Below are 21,910 nucleotides of genomic sequence, written 5' to 3'. Positions count from 1 at the left end.
GTGTCTCCACTACAGAAATTGACATGCTGCGTTTAAGCAGCATAAAAAACATGCACAGTGGGCATGGGATTTCTTACAAATGAAATAAAATGAATTGAATTTAAAAAAATGGGCTTCCATGTCATTTTTAGAATCAGCAGAGGGAACGTCTACTGCTAGGGCCTTATATTAATAGCCAGGGAAGGGACCATTCACCAAAAATGTTGCCTGGCTATTAATAACAGCCCACAGTTGTTTGCTTAGCGTTCACTGGGTGGATTACAGGGGGACCCGAGGAAAAAATTTATGTAGATTCCCCCCTATTAAATCTAACCAGCAGACAGCTGTGAGCTGATATAAATAGCCAGGGAAGGGGCCATGGATCCTGGCCCCCTCCGAGGCTAATAATATCAGCCCTCCGTTGCGACAGAAATGGCGCATCAATAAGATGTGCCAAATCTGGTGCTTAACCTCTGCTCTTGCCCTTGTGCGGTGGCAAGTGGGGTAATAAGGTTGGGGTTCATGTCAGCCTTGTATTGGAAGCTGACATGAAGCCCAGGTTAGTAATGGAGTGGCGTCTATAAGACGCCCCATTACTAACCCCATAGTAAACACACTGCTTGAAAAAAATCCTTTATTTGAAATAAATGTCCTCATGGTTTTAATCATTTACTTAAAAATAAAAAACACAGAATAATGACCTAACGCCGAATTCAAAACCACCATATTCCTAACCTGTCCTACGTGATGACATAATCCAGAGTCCCACAGAGATAGAATAATTTGTAGAGCTATCACATCAGCTGTGACTGCTCTACATTACAGCAGGCGGACACTGGAGTGTAATTGCTCTGGTCAGTGTATAGCGCTGAGCTGCCGGGAGAGAGGTTATATGAGATAATCAGCTGATGAGGCCTGGTGACCTCACGGCACCACCGCTGCTCTCAAGCAGCGTTGGTGCTATAAGTGAGATCACATGACCTCATCAGCTGATGACATCGTGTGGACTCTCTTCTGGCAGCTCAGCGCTATACACAGCGGGAGCGATCATGCTCCTGTCAGTGTATCGCCGGCTGCTGGATAGAGCAATCACATCGTTTGATGTGACTGTTCTATAAATGATCTGATTGCCGTGGGACAATCTGGATTGTGTGGATTGCGGCGAACAGGTGAAAGATACGGTGATTTATTTATTTATTATTGTTTTTTACAGGTGACATGGGCATCGGGGATTAGGCTTTAAGGGGAGTATGTGTGCTTTATTTTTATTTCCTTATTTATTTTAACTTTTTTTTTTCTTCACCGCGGGTCACATGCGCCGTTTGATGAGAATACTCCTCCCATCAGCAGCAGCAGTCGTAGGCTGATGGCAGGAGTAATAATAATGATAGAGACCAAGCTCAACTAAAGAAGAAGGGTGCCAGGAATACAACACAAGGAACCGTATAGGTATAAGATTCCGGCACATCAAATGTAGAAAAGTCTCATATGGGTGATATAAAAGTAGAAGCTTTATTTCTCCAATCTAAACTGGTACAAATGGTTGTCAGTATAGTTGCTCTAATTTCTCCAACATAAGCTGGTTCAAGTCGTAGTGGATATAACTGCCCAATGTTTCAACCCCAGCGGGGTTTTCCTCAGGGGCATCAAAGGAGCTAATTACTATACTCTGCTAATTCTCTGGGGAACTTCCCACATGACTTGAGAGTCTTTCGGGAGAAAGATAGCTATAAAAAGCACCAGTTGTTTCTATATTAGGAAAATTGTGTCTACCGGCATTAGTTGCTTGGAGCAATTATGATAGTCGTGACCGAGGGGATATTCCACTGGAATGTGACAAGCCTGCCTGTGTGCCTGTAGGTTAGCGTATAAAGCCGGTGGTGGTGCCAAGCAACTAATGCCGATAGACACAATTTTCCTAATATAGAAACAACTGGTGCTTTTTATAGCTATCTTTCTCCCGAAAGACTCTCAAGTCATGTGGGAAGTTCCCCAGAGAATTAGCAGAGTATAGTCAAGGGTCGAGGCGTACCTCGTTGACCCTGTGGGGGAGGAAAGTTCGGTTCAAATTGTATAGTATACAAAGTGGGATCTGGAATGTAATTTATTAAGAGTATACAAAATAGTTTCTTCTTGTTCATACAGGGTCCAGATTACGTAGTTCCTGAAAGCTATTGGCCATAAAGAATTTGTAGCTGAAAAGATGTACTTGTAGATATTGTCCAAAATCAGTATGCCTATATAACGTATTTGTAATCCATAGTGTATACTCGAGTTGTAGTCTCTTGTAATCCAGAACAAAAGTAGGCCATCAGAAGAAGTTTTATCATTATTGTAATCCAGACTGTAAGACGTTGATAAGAAGTTTGATATAAGATGAATAAAAAAGTTCATGTAGGAAAGAAGTTATGTGGACGTGTAGGAGTTGTTAAACCCAGTAGTCTCAACAAACCAGCGTCTTCCTCCGGAGATGAGGATTGTTCATGAGCCTTGCTTTACTTGCAAAGGTGAAGTTTGTGACCAACAGTAGGTTATTCCAGCACGTAGAAGTTCTTGCGTTATATGCCGAAATGATTTCCTTGTTTGGATCGTGGATTTGGACAGGTCCTTGAACAGTGTTATATTGTTGTATGGGGCTGGGAGTTTTTTAGAGTCCCTAGTTAGTGCGAATAGGTAGTTTCTCACCCAGGGTGCATAAAAGGACACAATCACGTCTCTAGTGAGTCCTGATGGTAGAAGGTCTGGTTTGGGGATTCTATATATTTTAGCAACTAAGTTTCCTTCATTTTGTATTGGACAGGAGTTGGTATACCATTTGAGAGACATATTTCTTTAATTGGGAGGGTTGAATTTATTCTGGAATTCCTCTAATTTTAGATTATTTTTCCTTTTATTGTCCTCAAAGTTGGCCAAGCAGTTTTTAAAAGATATAAAATTTATTTTTGGATCTGATTAAGGGAATTAGATTTCGGCTTGGATTAGGGAACTATTGGTTATTAAAGATTCATTATTTTTTGTAATGTTTAACAGATTTTTTGAGGATCAAAGGTACTGTCTGGAATATTGCCAGCTCTCAAGTCAGTGTCTCCTCGTTTGAGGTATACCATTTCCATTAGTATATTTTTAATGAAAGTTTCTTAAGCATTCACCTTTTTTATTAAAATGTATTCACAAATGTTTGAATTTGCCTCTGTCTGACTATTATCTCGGTGCCAGGTTTTATTATCGGGTAAATTAAGTGACTTTAGAAACGCATTAAAAATATTTTCCATGTATTCTTCTGAAGGTGGAATATCTGAGGCAAGTACATTATTGATAAAGGGAATGTTATTCCTACTTACACTCTGAATAATATAAGTACCGCTTAGTCCCTCAACACAAATGTGCACCTGACCACCTTCTCCATCATGATGTTCTTCTATTTGATATAACCTTAAATAGACTAGGATTAATAGCTGGCATATTCTTAGTGTCCCTGTTCCCCATTAATGCATTTGTATAGGATTCTGAATTTGCTAAGAGAGAGTCTGAAAAGATATTTGCTTGGTTTTCTCTATTAGAGCATCCATCACGTGAAGTTCCATATAGTCTGTATAATAGTTGAGAACAGAGTCCTCAGAACATGAATGGTCTGGACTATCACTCACTTCCGGTGTGGTGGATTCAGCTGCATCAGTAAACTCTTCTGAACACACACCCTCCACTTCCATATTAGAGAGAGAGGATGCAGTTATTTCAGATAAAGAATCAGAGGCAACATCAGAGCTATCTGTATTATTGCTGTTCCTATTATTAGACCGTTCTCCATCTGGGTTGCAAATTGATCTAATGGTTTTAGAAAAGTCATTATTGAGTTTGATCCATAGTTCATTAGTCCCCTTAAGTAGGTCGAATTTATAGTTTTGTGCCCTAGTGAGATCTGATTGAGGTACTGATTCAGCACTATTAGGATTTGTTTCTTTAGCGGTTTTTCCCCCAATAGCAGGTGTGTCATTAGAGACAGGGACACGTTTGTTTATTTAAGTAATGTCTGTGGCACTGGGAGAGCATGCTATATATTGCTTTATTGGAGTCTTTGCCGGCTTAGCAGGGCTTGAAGGGATCTGTGACTGTGACATGCTGAGTGCTTTGTCTGTGGGGTTCATGCGTGATTGTGAAGGGTAGGGGGGACTTTGGGGAATGTCTCCCAGATATATGGAACCAGCCCTAGGAGGTTTAGGGGTGGCACAGCCCTCTTCCAGTGAGCGGGGGCGCAGATCACTGCTCTTCGGCAATATAGTCTCGGTCATCTCTCCCACAGCAAGGATCCCATCCGCTCTCCTCTGCCCACAGTACCTTGCTTTGCAGTGTGATATAGGCGACCTTGCCAGTCCAGCAGAGCCAGAAGGGCTCTGTAGCTGTGACACATCGACCACATTGTTTGCGGGGCTCGTACGTGAGGGACAGGAGGAACCCCAAGGGGTATCCCCCAGAAACTTGGAGTTATTATAAGTTTTAGGGGTGGCACAACACACATCTAGGGAGCCGGGGAGCGGACTGCTGCAGTGATGTATTCACACTCACCGCTCTTTCAGTCATGGTCTCCGTTGCGGTGTTCTGCCGGCCATCCTTCTCCCCAGCAACTGATGTATATGCCTTAGAAGGGCAAAAGGACGCCTCTAAAGCTGAGAAAAGCTTCTCCAACACCGGAGAAGGACAGGGTCCCTTGTAGGAATCCTGGGACCATGACAGTCACTGCAGAGTTTCCTCCTTCCTTTTTGTGGTTTGGCTCCTCTCCAAATGATTCCCGGACACCTGGGTCATCTAAGTTTTAATCCTTCTCACCCCATCAGTATGTGGGGTGTTCCGGGCACTCCTGTCCAGGACCGCACAGCCTCCATGCTTGTATGACGTCGCCCCTGCAGCAAGCAAGGAAGCAGAGACCACAGGGTTCCTCCTCTCCATCCTCAGTCCAGATAAAGGATGTTTCTTCTTTAAATTCACTTGTTTTTTCATCTTTGATAGTCCTGTCATGTTCCAGAAGGCTTCCCACAACTTTAAAGGGAATCTGTCACCCCCTGGACGATATCAGACCTCTACTATGGGCATACTGGGTATAGAAAAGTAAATCTATACTTACCTGTATGGCCCATAGCAGAGGTCTGATTGCAGAGAAATCAGTTTTTTTTTTTTTTAAAGAGTATGTTTTCCAGAGGCTTGGCGTCCAGGGGAATTCAAGAAAACCCCTCCTATCTGCTTACTATTCCCCTAAATCACAGCCTCTGTGCTAAATTACCATATTCCTCCCCTTTCCTCCCCTACACGTCACAGGGCTCTGTGACAGGCCCTGTGACATGCCCTGCTCTGCCTCCCCTTTAGCGCATGCGCAAAGCGCTGCTCCCATGGAGTGCGCTTTGTTTCCCTCCGGCCTCGTTTGGCTGCGTACTGCCAACGGAGCGGAAGTCGCAGTAACTCACTGTCGATTGCACAATACAAGGCTGCGGCGTAGCACGCACCCAAATGGGGCCGGAGGGAAACAAAGTGCGCTCTATGGGAGTGTCACTTTGCACATGTGCGGGAGGGGAGGCAGAGCAAGGCACATCACAGGGCCTATCAGAGTGCCCTGTGATGTGCAGGGGAGGAGTAGAATATGGTAATTTATCACAGAGGCTGCGATTTAGGGGAATAGTAAGCAGATAGGAAGGGTTTGCTTTGCGCCCCCCAGACGCCAAGCTTCTGGAAAACAGACTTTATAAAACCAGATTTCTCTGCAATCAGACCTCGGCTATAGGCCATACAGGTAAGTATAGATTTACTTTTCTATCACCTGTATGCCCATAGTAGAGAACTGAAATCGCCCAGGGGCAGGGGGGTGACAGATTCCCTTTAAATCCAAATAAATCCACCTTTAGGTAAGCTAAAGTAGCTTTATAGAGGAACTGCAGGGGCTCCTACAGAGCACCTATGCCCCTGTCCTCTGCAAGCCACGCCCCCCCCCATGACTTAGATTTGTAAGCTTTTTATCATGTTATTGACTTGAATGGAATTGGTCAGGATTTTAGGATTTTTCATAGTACTTCAATAAAAGACTCATAAAAATATACAGCATTGTAGAAAGATTTTAGTGAGCCAGAAAGATTGACAAATAGTCAAAACACCAGGTCCATATGGTACATCCATATTATCAGAATAAATTACCGCTGTAGACTATCATTTCTACTATTTGAGTTCTGTGATAAGGATTTCTGTGTTATATTACAAATGTATTCACAAGGGTATTAAAAAAAGAAGAAAATAAGGTAAAAATTAGTCCTATATAAAAACTATATACAGTGAAAAGGGTTTTTCAAGTTAATAAAATATCTGCTACCAGTTAGCAAAAAATGTTAAGTAAGAGGCGAGCTTCCAGGGTTGCTGAGTGGAGATGGAAAAGGTCCCACTCCAATAAGCACTTCATTACATTCAAACAGTCCCTCACTACTTTACACAGCAAACTCACAGCAGCAAAACAAACCTGCTTCTCATCTCTCATTGCCACCCTGTATCACAACCCTAAACAGCTATTCTGTACTTTAAATTCTCTTCCGTCCCTCAATTCTCTAAAGTCCCCCAGCGCCTCCTCCCTCTCCTTTCATTTCAGCCGAAGAGTTTGCCTCATACTTCAAGCAGAAGATTGACAACATAAGGCAAAGCTTTTGCCTAAAGTCCCTACAGCCCCTCTTCATAATTACTCAACCCTCCTCCTCCAAAACCAGCTTCTCCGCCATCACGAAAGATCAACGTTCCTCTTAACTCTCCAAATCACATCTCCCCAACTATGAACTTGACCCAATCCCGTCCCACCTCATCCCAAATCTTACCACAGTCTTCATCCCAAGCCTAACCCACCTCTTCAACTGATCGCTAACAACTGGTGTCTTTCCCTCATGCTTCAAACATGCCTCGATCACACCCGACCTCTCTGTCTAGCTATCGCCCCATATCACTTCTTCCCTATGCCTCAAAACTACTGGAGCAACACATACATTTTGAACTGTCCTTCCACCATTCCTCCTGCTCCCTCTTTGACCTGTTAGAATCTGGCTTTCGACTGCACCATTCTACTGAAACTGTCCTGACTAAAGTTACCACTGACCTACTAACTGCCAAATTCAAGCACTTCGACACAGTGGACCATTAACGTTTGCTACAGATTTTCCTCATCTCTTGGCATCACAGACTTGGCCCTATCTTGGCCCTAACAGATCGGACATTCAGATTCTCCCACTCACACACCACCTCCTCATTTCACCCCCTTATCTGTCTGTGTTCCCCAAGGTTAAGTTCTAGGACCCCAGCCCTTCTCCATATACACCTTCGGCCTGGGACAGCTTAGAGTCTCACAGCTTTCAGTATCGCCTCTATGCTGATGACACACAGATCTGGACCTGATATCACCTCCTTACTAACCAAAATCCCACAATATCTGTCTATTTATCCTCCTTCTCTGCTAGATTTCTAAAACTTAACATAGATAAAAGTGAATTCATCATCCTTCCACCAATTCATTCACCCCCTAACTGACCTATCCATCAGTCAATGGCTGCCCACTCTCCCTAGTTCCGCAAGCTTGCTCCCTCGGGGTAACCGTTGACTCTGATCTCTCCTTCAAACCTCATATCTATCCAAGCCCTTTCCACTTTCTGCCTGCTCCAACTCAAAAATATCTCCTGGATCCACATATTCCTCCACCATGAATCTGCTAAAACACTAGTGCATGCCCTCATCATCTCCCACCTCCACTACTGCAACCTCCTGCTTTGTGACCTCCCCTCTAACACCCCTCCAATATATCCTAAACTCTGCTGCCTGACTAATCCACCTGTCACACCGCTATTCCTCATCTTTTGTGAATCCCTGCATAGTCTCCCCATTGCCCAAAACTCGAGTTCAAAAGCCAAACTTTGGCATACAAAGCCATATACAACCTGTCCCCTCCATACATCTGTGACATAGTATCCTGGTACTTACTTGCCCACAAACTCCAATCCTCACAAAATCTCCTTCTTTACTCCCCTCTTATCCTCTTCCCACAATCGCATACAAGATTTCTTCCGTGCATCCCCCCTACTCTGGAACTCTGTACCCCAACATATCAGACTCTCGCCTACCGTGGAAACCTTCAAAAGGAACCTGAAGGCCCACCTCTTCCAACAAGCCTACAACCTGCAGTAACCCTCTCTCCACCATAACACTGCGTCACCAGCTTTTCCACGATCTACTGTATCCTCATCCATCCATTTTGTAGTCTGTGAGCCCTTGTGGGCCATGTCCTCACTCCTCCTGTACCCGTCGGTGACTTGTTTTTGTTAAATATTATTGTACTTGTTTGCTATGTATACCCCTTTTCACTTTTAAAGCGCCATGGAATTAATGGCGCTATAATAATAAATAATTAAAGTAAATGTTAAAAAAATGTATTTCTGTTCCAGTACCATGAATCCAATTCCTTACCGCTAATCTTCTGTATTTTGCTGTGGCAGTCACAGTCCACATAAATCGGCCAATCTTTGGCTTCATCAGTATACGGCACTAGTCCATTGAGTCCACTGATTGGCTACAATGATCTTATGGGGGGTATACAGTACATCACCTCTACAACCTTTGTAAGCGAAGGAACAGAGGCTTGGCACTGGAACAGTGGGTGAGTATACATTTTATTTTACAATTTGTCCTTGGATGTCTGACAGTAGATGACTTAACCTCCATCACTGAGAAAATGTTTTGAGGCTTTTATACCCCTTTCGGACTATGACATAATAATCTTTATTTTTAATATCGCGCCAATATTTTCACAGAGCTTTACATACATTATCATAGCTGTCCCCATTGGGGCTCACAATCTAAATTCCCTATCAGCATGTGTTTGGAGTGTGGGAGGAAACCGGAGAACCTGGAGGAAACCCACGCAAACTCGTGGAGAACTTACAAGCTCCATGCAAACTGTCACAGTTATTGTGTGTGTATGTAGCAGGGTTAGAAGCTGAACCCTCTTTATACTAGTCAGGTGCCGACGGTGTTGCACTGCTGTTTAACTATTTTAGATGTTGCTCTCTGTTTCTGACGTACTTTGAAATGGAAAGATTGCTGGTGCAGTCATACATCAGCTCACATGGTCCACTCCTCCCCTTGCAGCGCAATGGCAGTGTACTGATAGATTACAGTGGCATTCTGCCTATTCAAGGCTTCCATCACTGCAATTGTAAGAACTGCAGTATTACAGTAGGTACAGTGGTATAAACTGTTGCAAGTTCTAATCCCCTAGAGGGAGTAAACCATATAAAGAAATAAAAAAAGATATATCACTACCCTTTTCTCAGTTTAAGAATAAAGACCTATAAAAGACATTTAGTATTGTCGTGTCCTTTAAATGTTCGGTCTATCAAAATTATTTAAATATACGTTAAATACTGAACGGAAAAAAGAATGGAAATCCCAAACTTCCACTTTTTCAGTCTCTGCACCTCCCTCCCAAACAATGCATAGCTGTTAATTCATCACGTGTACCCCAAAATGGTATCAATAAACATCAGTTCAGTATGTAAAAAACAAGCTCTCATACTGCTTCATCAAATGCAATATTTAAAAAACATTTTTTTATTATATTGCAAAGTAAAAAAAAAATTAGCCTATATGTTATCCCTGTTATCCCATTAATTGTACTGACCTGGACCTATTGGCAGGTCATTTTCATCACCTAATTAATGCCATATAAAACAAACACAAAAAACAATAGCAGAATTGCAGTTAGTTCACATATTTTTACCCCATTTTTAACTTTCCTGTTTTCTCAGTAAATCAGGGTAAAATAAATGGTGTCATTCAAAATTACAAATAATCTTTCAAAAAACAAGCTCTCATATGGATAAGTGTGAGAAAAATAAAATATTTGTCTCTAGAAAGGGGTGGGGGGATGGGCAAAAACAAAACATCCAGTTGTGAAGGTGTTATAGGAGAACTTCAATGAAAGGACATACGACTACATAGCAGAAAGTGTTTAAGGGATAAGTCATTTCTACTTAATCTGATAAGTTTCTAAACTGAGGTTCGTTTTAGATAGGACTTCGGGTTGGGTTCTTGGAAGTCATATCTGAAAGGGACCCATCATCAGGTTTTTCCCATATAAACTAGAGCCAGCACCTATAAGCCCTATGTGACAGCATTCTAGAATGCTGTCTATATATTTCCCCAATGCGCTCTCCATAAAACAAAATATAGCTTTTATTATACTCCATTATGGGGGCGGTCTGATCCCATGGGCGTCACTTTTCTTGATCTGGTGCCTCGCCTCCTCTCTTCTTGCATTGTGTGGATGACACTTTCTACGGCATCCACACTCTGCGCATGCGTATTACTGTACTTTGCTCGGTCTCTGGCAGGGCAGAAAAGTATGCCTGCGCAGGGGCGTGATAACGAGGACACGTTGCAAATGACATAACACCTGGACCGCCCTGTAGGTGGGTCTAATGAAAGCTATTTTTTTGTTTTTTGGAGAGTGCATTGTGAATGAAGTCACATGGGGCTTATAGGTGGGTTGTCCTTTCTTATATGGGAAAACCCTGGTGACGGGTTCCCTTTATTTCTGAATTTGATATTGTGCCAATCAGTGGCCTGGAGCTGCTGGCAGCTTGAATCACATAAGGAAAGCAAATTATAGTTGTTTGTTGTCGAACAGTTTCACTTTTTTTTTTCTAAAGCAAAAGTTGGATGACTAGTTTAAATGGAATCTTATACACCGGGTTATTATGTATTCTGAAAGCAGCATGATCTAGGGCAGGGGTCTCAAACACGCGGCCCGCGGGCCGCATGCGGCCCCTGAGGCTGCTTTATGCGGCCCGCAGGCACAGACCCCTTGATGATCCTGACCAGGTCCAGGAGGAGCCGCCGACAGCAGCGCTGCATTGCCGCACAGAGACCGTCTCCCAGCACAGCATTTCCAATGCCAGCCGCTGGCCAATCAGAGGCCAGCAGCTGATATCTGCGTGTCGGCGCAGCGAGTATGACGTCATTGCCATATGCAGATGTCAGCTGCTGGCCTCTGATTGGCCGGCGGCTGACATTGGAAATGCAGTGCTGGGAGACAGTCTCTGTGCGGCAATTCAGCGCTGCTGTCGGCGGCTCCTCCTGGACCAGGTCGGGATCGTCAAGGGGTCTGACTCTGTGGTGCCTGCGGCCACATCTGCAGGAAGGCCGCCGAGGGAACGGAGGACAGGTGAGAATCATCTTTTTTTTTTCTATTTTATGTGTGTGAAGAACAGCACAGGGGGCACATAGCCACAAGAGGGGACCTGGATGGGGCACATAGCCATAGGATGGGGCACATAGCCACAGGATGGGGACCTGGATGGGGCACATAGCCACAAGAGGGGACCTGGATGGGGCACATAGCCACAAGATGAGGATCTGGATGGGGCACATAGCCACAAGAGGGGACCTGGATGGAGCACATAGCCACAGAATGGGGACCTGGATGGCGCACATAGCCACAAGAGGGGACCTGGATGGAGCACATAGCCACAGGATGGGGACCTGGATGGGGCACATAGCCACAGGATGGGGACCTGGATGGGGCACATAGCCACAAGATGAGGATCTGGATGGGGCACATAGCCACAGGATGGGGACCTGGATGGGGCACAAAGCCACAGGATGGGGACCTGGATGGGGCACATAGCCACAAGAGGGGACCTGGATGGAGCACATAGCCACAGGATGGGGACCTGGATGGGGCACATAGCCACAAGATGGGGACCTGAATGGGGCACATAGCCACAGGATGGGGACCTGGATGGGGGACCTGGATGGGGCACATAGCCACAAGAGGGGACCTGGATGGGGCACATAGCCACAGGATGGGGACCTGGATGGAGCACATAGCCACTGGATGGGGCACATAGCCACAAGAGGGGACCTGGATGGGGCACATAGCCACAGGATGGGGACCTGGATGGGGCACATAGCCACAAGAGGGGACCTGGATGGGGCACATAGCCACAAGATGGGGACCTTGATGGGGCACATAGCCACAAGAGGGGACCTGGATGGGGCACATAGCCACAAGATGGGGTCCTGGATGGGGCACATAGCCACAGGATGGGGACCTGGATGGAGCACATAGCCACAGGATGGGGACCTGGATGGGGCACATAGCCACAAGAGGGGACCTGGATGGGGCACATAGCCACAGGATGGGGACCTGGATGGGGCACATAGCCACAAGATGGGGATCTGGATGGGGCACATAGCCTCAAGATGTGGACCTGGATGGGGCACATAGCCACAAGATGGGGACCTGGATGGGGCACATAGCCACAAGATGGGGACCTGGATGGGGCACATAGCCACAAGATGGGGACCTGGATGGGGCACATAGCCACAAGATGGGGACGTGGATGGGGCACATAGCCACAAGATGGGGACCTGGATGGGGCACAGAGCCACAAGATGGGGACCAGAGCCACAACATGGGGACCTGGATGGGGCACATAGCCACAACATGGGGACCTGGATGGGGCACATAGCCACAAGATGGGGACCTGGATGGGACACATAGCCACAAGAGGGGACCTGGATGGGGCACATAGCCACAGGATGGGGACCTGGATGGGGCACATAGCCTCAAGATGGGGACCTGGATGGGGTACATAGCCACAAGATGGGGTCCTGGATGGGGCACATAGCCACAAGATGGGGACCTGGATGGGGCACATAGCCACAAGAGGGGACCTGGATGGGGCACATAGCCACAGGATGGGGACCTGGATGGGGCACATAGCCTCAAGATGTGGACCTGGATGGGGCACATAGCCACAGGATGGGGACCTGGATGGGGCACATAGCCTCAAGATGTGGACCTGGATGGGGCACATAGCCACAAGATGGGGACCTGGATGGGGCACATAGCCACAAGATGGGGACCTGGATGGGGCACAGAGCCACAAGATGGGGACCAGAGCCACAACATGGGGACCTGGATGGGGCACATAGCCACAAGATGGGGACCTGGATGGGACACATAGCCACAGGATGGGGACCTGCATGGGGTACATAACCACAAGATGGAGACCTGGATGGGGCACATAGCCACAAGATGGGGACCTGGATGGGGCACATAGCCACAGGATGGGGACTTGGATGGGGAACATTACTACAAGATGTTTTCCATTATTACTATATGATGCTAATTGTAAGACAATATTACTGTATGTGGCCAATTGGGGGAAATAAAATTGTAAAAAAAATAAAAAATAAAATAAAGCATGAAAAAATATTGGGCACTAAAAATGCTGTTTTATATGTAAACTAAAGTAAACACAAAAAAGTGCACGTTTATTATCGCCACATCCATAACGACCCAAGCCATAAAAAATAAACACGGCAAAAATGTTCAAAAGGTGTATACAAAAAAAATGGTATCACTAAAAATGTCACATTGAACAAAGAATGCGGCCCCCCAAATTCAAATTTTTTCCATGTGCGGCCCATATACCCAGCCGAGTTTGAGACCCCTGATCTAGGGGCTTAGAAAGTCAGTGTAGAGCTTGTTCAGGTTCAAATATGGGCTCCCCAAGTAATTAATGGAATTGGTAGAGTTCCCAAAAATATTATCAAAGCAAGGGCTGTTTATTTGGTAAAAATATGTTTTAAGCGGTGACCTGATGATTATATAGAAATGTACAAATGGTCAAGCTACAGTTTTCCATTTTCTATTTACATTATTTCTGCAACAAAATAGAAGGTGGACCCTTGGCTTTATGACCAGTTAGATAGGAACCCTCCATCTGTCACGGTGAACTGAAAGAGTATAGATTTGGTACACATTGCTTTCTAGCGTTAACTATTTCAGGTTATGGTTACTAGATTACTAGAGATGCGTCACTGTTCTAGGAAATTATGTTGAATAATTTCTAGGAAATTATTCCATTTTTTCACATCAGAAATTAGATCTCCACAATAAATTCGAATGCCTTTTGCCTCGTGGATTTTTCCCCTTCCTGTGGATTAACATTGCATGATAAAGATCTACATTTAAACTGAAATCATTGGTTTAGTTCAGAACCTTAAATTCTCTTGTGGTATTTTTCTATTTGTTTAGATTCCAAAGATGGTTGTTTTTTACATCTGCCAGAAGATTTGCAGTTGAAATTGGTGCAACTGTTATACTTTATCCCATTATTAACATCTAATTTGGTGGCATGTTTGAGTCGATTCTGCATTTCTGAAAGATTTTCACTTAACCTTATTTCCAAGCTTATTGGGATATTCCATGCTCGGTAAGTAATTTACATATTATGTTATATAAACCTGATTTATACTTAAATCCTACAAGAATGGAACGTTGCTCAAATATATATATAAAAAATTACATGTTTTTTTGAACAATTCAAATTACTCAAAGTACATATAGGGAATGGGGGTAATTACACAAATGAATAAATGCTAGCTAAGAGATACAAATGTATGTGATTAAATACTATTTATTTCATTATTATCATTCATTATTTATTATTCAAAATAATAAATCTATACAGACACAGAAAGATGCACCACCACAGCTCAAGTACTGTTTTGAAGAGTTTCCTCATTAATACTTTTAAACCCTCCTCTGCATGCATGGTTCATGTCTAGTGTGGATGTTTGGCCTGGGGCTGAGGAGCTGAGGTCACTTTAAACATGGCAGATGACAGCTGTTATATACAGTTATATGAAAAAGTTTGGGCACTCCTATTAATCTTAAGCTTAATGTTTTATCAAAATTGGTGTTTTTGCAACAGCTATTTCAGTTTGATATATGTAATAACTGTTGGACACAGTAATGTTTCTGCCTTGAAATGAGGTTTATTGTACTAACAGAAAATGTGCAATCTGCATTCAAACAAAATTTGTCAGGTGCATAAGTATGGGCACCTCACCAGAAAAGCGACATTAATATTTAGTAGATCCTCCTTTTGCAAAAATAACAGCCTCTAGTCGCTTCCTGTAGCTTTTAATGATTTCCTGGATGAAGGTATTTTTGACCATTCCTCTTTCCAAAACAATTCCAGTTCAGTTAAGTTTGATGGTCGCCGAGCATGGACAGCCCTCTTCAAATGATCCCACAGATGTTCAATGATATTCAGGTCTCGGGACTGGGATGGCCATTCCAGAACATTGTAATTGTTCCTCTGCATGAATGCCTGAGTAGATTTGGAGCGGTGTTTTGGATCATTGTCTTGCTGAAAGATCCATCCCCTGCGTAACTTCAACTTTGTCACTGATTCTTGAAAATTATTGTCAAGAATCTGCTGATACTGAGTGGAATCCATGCGTCCCTCAACTTTAACAAGATTCCCGGTGCCGGCATTGGCCACACAGCCCCAAAGCATGATGGAACCTCCACCAAATTTTACTGTGGGTAGCAAGTGTTTTTCTTGGAATGCTGTGTTTTTTTGCCGCCATGCATTACGCCTTTTTGTATAACCAAACAACTCAATCTTGGTTTCATCAGTCCACAGGACCTTCTTCCAAAAAGAAGTTGGCTTCTCCAAATGTGCATTTTGCATACCTCAGCCGACTCTGTTTGTGGCGTGCTTGCAGAAACGGCTTCTTTCGCATCACTCTCCCATACAGCTTCTCCTTGTGCAAAGTGCGTTGTATAGTTGACCGATGCACAGTGACACCATTTGCAGCAAGTTGATGCTGCAGCTCTCTGGAGGTGGTCTGAGGATGGTCCTTGACTGATCTCACCATTCTTCTTCTCTGCCTTTCTGATGTTTTTCTTGGCCTGCCACTTCTGGCCTTAACAAGAACTGTCCCTGTGTTCTTCCATTTCCTTACTATGTTCCTCACAGTGGAAACTGGCAGGTTAAATCTCCGAGACAGCTTTTTGTATCCTTCCCCTGAACAACTATGTTGAATAATCTTTGTTTTCAGAACATTTGACAGTTGTTTTGAGAAGCCCATGATGCGACTCTTCAGAGGAGATTCAAACAGGAGAACAACTTGCAAGTGGCCACTTTAAGTAGCTTTTCTCATGATTGCATACACCTGGCTACGAAGTTCAAAGCTCAATGAGGTTACAAAACCAAAAAAAGTGCTTTAGTAAGTCAGTAAAAAGTAGGTAGGAGTATTTAAAACAAGAAAATGATAAGGGTGCCCATACTTATGCACCTGTCAAATTTTGTTTGAATGCAGATTGCACATTTTCTGTTAGTACAATAAACCTCATTTCAAGGCAGAAACATTACTGTGTCCAACAGTTATTACATATATGAAACTGAAATAGCTGTTGCAAAAACACCAATTTTGATAAAACATTAAGCTTAAGATTAATAGGGGTGCCCAAACTTTTTCATATAACTGTAACCAGCACCTGCCTCAGTGATTTTAGCTAGATTGTTAATTTTGTTATATATGCAATAAAAAAAAATAGATTGAATCCATCGCTTTACCCAATACAAAAATAAAGTTAAAAAAGCAAACAAACCATACAGTGGGGAAATAAATGTTTGATACACTGCCAATTTTGCAAGTTTTCCCACCTACAAAGAATGGAGAAATCAGTAATTTTTGAACTGTGAGACAAAATCTTATAAAAAAACAAAATCACATTGGATGATTTTTACATAATTTGCATTTTATTGCAGGAAATAAGTATTTGATACCATAGAAAAACAACTTAATATTTGGTACAGAAACCTTTGTTTGCAATTAGAGGTCAGACGTTTCCTGTAGTTCTTGACAAAGTTTGCACACACTGCAGCAGGGATTTTGGCCTACTCCTTCATACAGATCTTCTCCAGATCTTTTAGGTTTTGGGGCTGTCGCTGGGCAACATTGAGTTTCAGCTCCCTCCAAAGATTTTCTTTTGGGTTCAGGTCTAGAGACTGGCTAGGCAACTGCAGGACCTTAAAATGCTTCTTGCGGAGCCATTCCATAGTTGCCCTGGCTGTTTGTTTCGGGTCATTGTCATGCTGGAAGAACCAACCACAACCCTTCTTCATTGTTCTTACTGAGGGAAGGAGGTTGTTGGCCAAAATCTCACGATACATGACCCCATCCGTCTGCACTTCAATACAGCGCGGTTGTCCTGTCTCCTTTGCAGAAAAGCACCCCCAAAGTATGATGTTTAAACCACTGTGCTTCACAGTTAAGAAGGTGTTCTTCGGGTTGTAATCATTTATCTTCTTACTTCAAACACGATAAGTGGAGTTAATCCAAAAAAGTTCTATTTTGATCTCATCTGACCACATGACCTTCTCCCATGCCTCCTCTGGATCATCTAGATTGTCATTGGTGAAATTCAAACGGGCCTGGACATGTGCTGGCATGAGCAGGAGGATCTTACTTGCCATACTGGATTTTAATTCATGACTGTGTAGTGTGTTACTAACGGTAATGTTTGAGACTGTGTTCCCAGCTCTCTTCAGGTCATTGACTTGGTCTTCCCATGTAGTTCTTGGCTGATTTCTGACATTACTCAGAATCATCCTTAACCATGAAGTGAGATCTTGCATGGAGCCCCAGACCGAGGAAGATTTCCAGTCATCTTGTGTTTCTTCCATTTTCTAAAATTGTGCCAGCAATCTCGCCAAGCTTTTTCTCTGTTGTCCTGTAGTCCATCCCAGCCATGTGCAGGTTTACAATTTTGTCCCTGGTGTCCTTAGACAGCCCTTTGGTCTTGACCATGGTGGAGAGGTTGGAGTGTGATTGGCTGTGTGGACAGGTGTCTTTTATACAGGTAACAAGTTCAAACAGGTGCAATTAATACAGGCAATGAGTTAAGAGTAGAAGGGCTTCTTAACCCCTTTCTGACATTGGGCGTAATAATCTGTACCTGGGCCTTTTGGCCTTAGGCTTGTGGTTGCGCTAGGCTTAGGCTTGTGGATGCGCTAGGCTTAGGCTTGTGGTTGGGATTTTTTCAAAAGTAAAGAAAAAAAATGACGATATTAGCGACTAGTGTTGAACGAAAGTACTCGCTATTTGAGTTTGCATCGGGTGCTCTGGTTTGGACTGAGTATCGCGGGTGCTCGAGTGACATGCTAGAGTCTCTGCCCCATATGTTTCGCAGCTGTTATACAGCCCAAATAAAACATACGGGGATTGCCTGTCATGCACGAGCAATCCCTGCATGGTTCTTTTTGGGTGTCTATCAACCGTAAAACTTGCAGGGCAGGGACTCAAGCATGTCACTCGAGCACTCAATGCAAACTCAAGTAGCAAGTACTTGTGCTCAAGACTGACAGCTTATTCAATATATTGACCTAATGTTAAATTCTTTGTCATACCTCTGAGTTGAAAATGTTCATTATACCCCTTGATAAAATCCTTGAGTGGTCTATTTTCCAAAATGGGGTCACTTGTGGGGGGTTTCCACTGTTTAGGCACATCAGGGGCTCTCCAAATGCGACACGGCGCCCGCTCTTGATTCCAGCCAATTTTGCGTTCAAAAAGTCATAGTGCTCCTTACTTTCTGAACCCTGCCGTGCGCCCAAACAGTGTATTTTCCCCACATATGAGGTATTTGCGTACTCAAAAGAAATTGCACAACAGTTTTTGGGGTCAATTTTCTCCTCTTACCCTTGTGAAAATAAAAAATGTGGGGCTAAAAGATCATTTTTGTGGAAAATGTTAAGATTTTTTTATTTTCACAGCTCTACTTTATTAACTTCTGTGAAGCACCTGGGGGTTCAGGGTGCTCACCACACATCTAGATAAGTTCCCTGAGGGGTCTAGATTCCAAAATGGTGTCACTTGTGGGGGGTTTCCACTGTTTAGGCACATCAGGGGCTCTCCAAATGCGACATTGCGTCCGCTAATTATTCAAGCAAATTTTACATTTAAAAAGTTAAATGGCGCTCCTTCCCTTCCAAACCCTGCAGTGCGCCCAAACTGTGGTTTTCCCCCACATATGGGGTATCTGCGTACTCAGGAGAAATTGCACAACAAATTACATTATTTAATTTCTCCTGTTACCCTTGTGAAAATGCCAAATTGGAGGCTGAAAATCATTTTTGTGGGAAAAATGTGAACATTTTATTTTTATGGCTCCATGTTATAAACTTCTGTGAAGCACTTGGGGGTTCAAGGTGCGCACCACACATCTAGATAAGTTCCTTGATGGGTCTAGTTAACAAAATAATGTCACTTGTGGGTGGTTTCCACTGTTTTGGAACATCTGGGGCTCCCCAAACACAACATGGCGTCCGCTAATTATTCAAGCAAATTTTACATTCAAAAAGTCAAATGGTACTCCTTCCCTTCCGAACACGGCCGTGTACCCAAACAGTGTTTTTTCCCCACATATGGGGTATCGGCGTGCTCAGGAGTAATTGCACAACAAATTTTGGGGTCCATTTTTTCCTGTTACCCTTGTGAAAATAAAAAAAATGGGGTCTACAATAACATTTTTGTGAAAGAGCTAAATGTTCATTGTTTTCTCCCACATTCCAAAAATTCCTGTGAAGCACCTGAAGGGTTAATAAACTTATTGAATGTGGTTTTGAGCACCTTGAGGGGTGCAGTTTTTAGATTGGTGTCAATTTAGGGTATTTTCTGTCATATAGACCCCTCAAAGTCACTTCAAATGTGATGTGGTCCCTAAAAAAATGTTTTTGTAAATTTTGTTAAAATAATGAGAAATCGCTCGTCAACTTTTACCCCTTTATAACTTCATAACAAAGCAACATTTTGGTTCCAAAATTGTGCTGATGTAAAGTAGACGTGTGGGAAATGTTATTTGTTAATTATTTTGTGGGGCATAGCTCTCTGATTTAAGGACATGAAAGTTAAAATTTTGAAAACTGTGAAATGTTAAAATTTTTTCAATTTTTTCACAAATAAACGCAAGTCATATCAAAGAAATTTTACGACTATCATGAAGTACCATATATCACAAAAAAACAATCTTCGAATCAGTGGGATCCGTTGACGCGTTCCAGCGTTATTACCTCATAAAGTGACAATGGTCAGAATTGTTAAAATTGACCTGGTCATTAACATGCAAACCACCCTCGGGGGGTAAAGGGGTTAAAGAAAAACTAACATGTCTATGAGAGCCAGACTTCTTGCTGGTTTGTAGATGATCAAATACTTACCATATTTTTCAGACTATAAGAGGCATCGGACCATAAGATGCACCTAGGTTTTAGAGGAGGAAAATAGAAAAAAAATTGAAGCAAAAAATGTGGTCATGATGCCTTGTTAACCCCTTACTGGCCCAGGGCTTATTAGTACGCCCCAGGCCAGCACCCCCGGTTCAGTGAGGGCTCCGGCGCTGAGCCCGCACTGAACCGGGCACATGTCATCTGATTATTGCAGCTGACATGTGCCCGCAATAGCCGCTAGTGGAATTGTGATCCACCCGCGGCTGTTAACATATTAAATCTCTGACAGCGGCATTAAACAGCGCCGCGCTGGAAGCGCGCCACTTACCCCGCCCATCGGCGACACCGTCACGTGATCGCAGGTCACCCATCGGTGCTCATGACAACCCTGGGTCTGCAGCAGACACCAGTGGTTGTCATGTAAAGATTACTATGAGCGCCACCTAGTACAGGAGCATTTCTGCTACATACAGGTGATCTGCTGATCATCTGTATGTAGCAGAGGCGATCGGACAGTTTCTGCTTCTAGTCTCCTATGGAGACTATAGAAGCAAGCAAAAAGTTTTAAAAAAATGTTTTTAAAAATGTAAAAAAAATATAAAAGTTTAAATCGCCCCCTTTTTGCCCCATTCAAAATAAAATAATAAAAAATAACCCCACATACACATATTTGGTATTGCCGCGTTCAGAATCGCCTGATCTATCAATATAAAAAAAGAATTAATCCGATCGGTAAACGGCATAATGAGAAAAAAATTCTAAACGCCAGAATTACGTTTTTTTAGGTCGCCGCAACGTTGCAATAGCGGGCAATCAAAACATCGGATCTACGCCAAAATGGTATTAATAAAAACGTCAGCTCGGCGCGCAAAAAATAAGCCCTCACCCGGCCCTAGATCCCGAAAAATGGAGACGCTACGGGTCTCGGAAAATAGCGCCATTTTTTTTTTTATTTTATTTTATTTTTTTTTTCAGCAAACTTTGGATTTTTTTTCCCCACTTAAATAAAAAAGAACCTATACATGTTTGGTGTCTACGAACTCGTAATGACCTGGAGAATAATAATGGCAGGTCAGTTTTAGCATTCACTAAACGTGGTAAAAAAAACAAACATCTGTCGTATTGCTGTTTTTTTGCAATTTCACTGCACTTGGAATTTTTTTCCCGTTTTCCAGTACATGATATGGTAAAACTAGAAATGCCGTTTAAAAGTACAACTCGTCCCGCAAAAAATAAGCCCTCACATGGCCATATTGACCAAAAAATAAAAACGCTATGGCTCTGGGAACAAGGGGAGCAAAAAACAAAAATGCAAAAAACGTAAAATCCCAAGGTCGAGAAGGGGTTAAGGAGGGGGTCTGCTGCTGACACTGTTATAGTGATAATGTCCCCCAATTCTGTTAATATCCCCCATCCTGGTATATATGGCCCCCTCTTTCCTGTTATACGTGGCCCTCTTCCCCATCCTTATATGCATGGCACCCCAATCCACCATCCTGGTATGCATGGCCCCCTCCTCCCTCTTCCTGCTATGTATGGCACCCTCATCCTGTTATGTATGGCCCTCCTCACACCCATCATAGTATGTATGGCACCTTTATCCCTCTTCCTGGTATATATGGTACCTTCATTCCTCTTCCTGGTATGTATGGCCCCCTTCATCCCTGTATTTATGGCCCCCTTCATCCCTGTATGTATGGCCCCCTCCATCCCTGTATGTATGGCCCCCTCATCCTGGTATGCTTGGTACCTCCTGATCCCCGTCACTTTGCACAGAAAAAAAATAAACAATCATACTCCCCTCCTCTCTCCTCCAGCGCGGTGTTCTG

The 21,910-nt window shown here is 43.4% G+C and overlaps 1 protein-coding gene across 1 annotated transcript in view; it reads left to right on the top strand.

Moving 5' to 3' along the window:
* The window catches only part of TEX10 (testis expressed 10), a 269,253-nt gene that overhangs the window by 99,136 nt on the left and 148,207 nt on the right, over window positions 1-21,910 (top strand). Inside the window, exon 8 of the mRNA XM_073678358.1 lies at window positions 14,093-14,270. Within this exon, the coding sequence (XP_073534459.1) occupies window positions 14,093-14,270 (178 nt within the window). The remainder of the gene's footprint in view (window positions 1-14,092; window positions 14,271-21,910) is intronic.

The sequence above is a fragment of the Phyllobates terribilis genome, unplaced genomic scaffold (genome assembly GCF_046119375.1).
Source record: "Phyllobates terribilis strain yellow unplaced genomic scaffold, ASM4611937v1 Scaffold_4__5_contigs__length_816908805, whole genome shotgun sequence".
NCBI lineage: Eukaryota > Metazoa > Chordata > Amphibia > Anura > Dendrobatidae > Phyllobates > Phyllobates terribilis.
Note: the sequence above shows the minus strand (reverse complement) of the source record. Positions and strands in the feature narration are given on the sequence as shown.